General features: G+C 43.4%; 1 protein-coding gene across 2 annotated transcripts in view; it reads left to right on the top strand.

Annotated features, from left to right (window-relative positions):
- The window catches only part of LOC143294841 (uncharacterized), a 25,174-nt gene extending 22,848 nt beyond the window's left edge, over positions 1-2,326 (top strand). For both annotated transcript variants that reach the window (XM_076606347.1, XM_076606346.1), the window contains one exon: positions 1,643-2,326. In XM_076606347.1, coding sequence (XP_076462462.1) covers positions 1,643-1,736 — 94 coding nt within the window. In that variant the 3' untranslated portion in view covers positions 1,737-2,326. The remainder of the gene's footprint in view (positions 1-1,642) is intronic.
- Positions 2,327-3,783: the final 1,457 nt, after the last annotated feature.

Below are 3,783 nucleotides of genomic sequence, written 5' to 3'. Positions count from 1 at the left end.
TGTGACTCACGTATGTAAAACAGAGTCTGTGCAGTGACATGATCTCTCTCTCTCTCTCTCTCTTAATTTGCCGACCTGGAATTGTCAGTATGGATTGCTGGTATTTCAGTTGGACACTGTTGTATTCAGTATATATACACACAAATATATATATATATATATATATATATATATATATATATATATGTATAATATATATATGTGGCCGTGAAAATGCCAACGTTTAAGTCCCCCCCACCCCCCTGACCCCTCTCCCCCTCGCCCCCCTCGCCCCCCCTCCCCCCCTACACACACACACTCACAGAGAGACACAGAGAGAGACAGAGAGAGAGACAGATTAGGATTCGGATTCGGAATGGTTTAATGTACTTTGGCCATAGGCACATATACACATCTTCACCCCCCCCCCCCAACCTCCCCACTAGACCTTGAGTGGTGGTCTGGACACTAGTCATTCGGATGAAACAATAAGCCGAGGTCCTGTGTGCAGTATGGAAAATCTACTTCGATGGGAAAACAAACTAAAAAAAACAAACAAACAAACAAAAAACTGTAGCCAGGAAAAAATACAAAAAAATGGAAGGAGCTTTCAGTGTAGCGACGCGCTCTCCCTCCTGGGGAGAGCAGCCCGAATTTCAAACAGAGAAATATGTTGTGACAAAAATTAGTAATACAATACAATACAATACAATACAATACTTAACTAAGTATTGATATTGATTTTTAAAGTGACGCAATCCCAACAGGAAGAAGTTCAGTTCAACTATCGGTGACTGACACCCTGACCTGAAAGCTCAGTCCCTGGTGAAAGCTTCTTTACCGACGAGCATACACGTCACCAGAAGTCAAGGGGTTAACTTGTTTATACGGCTGTTTCTTGAAACGGAAGTAATGTGGATTGATGTAGCTGATACACGATTCGTGACCAAAGTATTGCATGAGAGATGGCGAATGTATTGGATGAGAGATGGCGAATGTATTGCATGAGAGATTACCAATGTATTGCACGAGAGATGGCCAATGTATTGCATGAGAGATGGCGAATGTATTGGATGAGAGATGGCGAATGTATTGCATGAGAGATTACCAATGTATTGCACGAGAGATGGCCAATGTATTGCACGAGAGATGGCCAATGTATTGCACGAGAGATATAGCATGAGAGATGGCCAATGTATTGCACGAGAGATGGCCAATGTATTGCATGAGAGATGGCCAATGTATTGCACGAGAGATATAGCATGAGAGATGGCCAATGTATCGCACGAGAGATGGCCAATGTATTGCACGAGAGATATAGCATGAGAGATGGCCAATGCATTGCATGAGAGATGGCCAATGTATTGCATGAGAGATGGCCAATGTATTGCACGAGAGATGGCCAATGTATTGCACGAGAGATATAGCATGAGAGATGGCCAATGTATTGCACGAGAGATGGCCAATGTATTGCACGAGAGATGGCCAATGTATTGCATGAGAGGTGGTCAATGTATTGGATAAGAGGTGGCCAATGTATTGCACGAGAGATATTGCATGAGAGATGGCCAATGTGTGTGTGTGTGTGTGTGTGTGTGTGTGTGTGTGTGTGTGTGTGTGTGCAAGCTCTTGTAATTATTACCTACCATTGTGATGTTCGCAGGTTGATGGCAACGATGAATACGTGCCCGTGCCCGGTGTATCTGTCAACGGAGCCAGGTCCTTGTGCTGGAGGCTTTGCAAACCATCGTCATTGAGAAGAAATAAAAGGGAGAGAAAAATGAAAAGCCAAGGGAGAGAATTTGGAAAACAGTGAATCAACGCACTTCAGACATCCTTTTTCGATTACAAACACACAGACACAGACAGACTGACAGACACACACACACACACACACACACTAGAGTGATGAAGAACAGACTTGTAATGGAGAACTGCTGGACTGTCATCCACAAATGAATGCGGATTTTGTTCTGAAATATTTTCAGCGAATCTGCATGCGGTGCCAATGAAGGGTTCTAAACAACGTGTCCCCTGCAAATCTGTTAATGTAATAGTAATGGAATCTCCCGTCGGACCGACGGACGAGTAGGCAGGCAGGCTTATCTGTCGGGGTCCTCATATGGGAGAAGAGGCCGATTCTGGATGCAAATCTGTTATCGAACCAAACACTACGTACTTTGGAGACTTCAGGACTGAACACGAAACTCTTCAGTCCCATGTCAATGGAAACATGAACTCAATATATTTTGTTGTATGAATATAATAATTTCTGTAGATATTTACTGGACAGGTACACGAATCTGGTGCTTTTGTCAGAGGGAAAAAAAAAAGAAAAGAAAAGAAAAGTGTGTCGGTATTGTGGTGTGTGTGTGTGTGTGTGTGTGTGTGAGTGCATGCATTATACATTTGTATACCTATCAGTGTGGATTTCTTATACAGAATTTTGCCAGAGGACAAGGCTTATGTTGCCATGGTTTTTTGACTCACTTGTGTAAACAAAGTGAGTCTATGTTTTAACCCGGTGTTCGGTTGTGTGTGTGTGTGTGTGTGTGTGTGTGTGTGTGTGTGTGTGTGTGTGTGTGTCCGTGTGTCTGTGTGTCTGTGTGTCCGTGGTAAACTTTAACATTGACATTTTCTCTGCAAATACTTTGTCAGTTGACACCAAATTAGGCATAAAAATAGGAAAAATTCAGTTCTTTCCAGTCATCTTGTTTAAAACAATATTGCGCCCCTGGGATGGGCACAAAAAATTTTTAAAAAAAAGAAGCCTAATTATATGCAAACTGCATTTACTGTTATATTTGTATTTTTTGTATTCTCTAAACTTGGCGCTTTGACCTCTTATTCTGACACAACAACAAGAGGAGTCATTATTATCAATTTTTGTTCAAACAGGAACTTCGTTTGCTGAGCATGGAATTTTTATTTATTTTGCAAACGTTTTGGTACAGATAGTAAAAAAGGGAAATTAATCTGTAAATAATGCTAAGGGACGTAATTTATCACAAGTGAGTCTTGAAGGCCTTTTGTAGTGTGCCTCGTACGTGTCACACAGGGGACGTCGTTCTATCCAGGAATCCAGATGTCTGGAAGTGTCCTTTTCGCACAGGTGTGGAGCTTCACGCCCAGTCAGTGGCCCTGCTGCAGCTACTTACAGTACACAGATGGGACGGGCGCAATAGCCGAATGGTTAAAGCGTTGGACTTTCAATCTGAAGGTCCCGGGTTCGAATCTCGGTGACGGCGCCTGGTGGGTAAAGGGTGGAGATTTTTCCGATCTCCCGGGTCAACATTTGAGCAGACCTGCTAGTGCCTGAACCTCATTCTTGTGTATACGCAAGCAGAAGATCAAATACGCACGTTAAAGATCCTGTAATCCATGTCAGCGTTCGGTGGGTTATGGAAAACAAGAACATACCCAGCATGCACACCCCCGAAAACGGAGTATGGCTGCCTACATGGCTGGGTAAATAAACGAAACTGTCCAACACGTAAAATGTTGCATTCATGTCTGAGTGTGTATGTGTGCGTGCCCTGAAATCTGATTGAATGACACAGGAAACGAATGATGAGCGCCCAATGGCAGCCGTCAGTCGGCTCTACCTGGTAGGCAGCCTGTTGTGCAAATGACGACGTGCTTGTAAAGCTCTTAGAAGCTTGGTCTTCGACCGAGGATAGGCGCTATATAAATATCCATGTCAATCAATCAATCAGTCAGTCCCTGAAGTCTCCTCTGGATCGTCTGTCTTCCGGTGCTGACAGGATTGACACGGTGTCTTTGTGGACGTTCTTCGGGGAGATG

Source organism: Babylonia areolata, chromosome 20 (genome assembly GCF_041734735.1).
Source record: "Babylonia areolata isolate BAREFJ2019XMU chromosome 20, ASM4173473v1, whole genome shotgun sequence".
NCBI classification, from domain to species: domain Eukaryota; kingdom Metazoa; phylum Mollusca; class Gastropoda; order Neogastropoda; family Buccinidae; genus Babylonia; species Babylonia areolata.
Note: the sequence above shows the minus strand (reverse complement) of the source record. Positions and strands in the feature narration are given on the sequence as shown.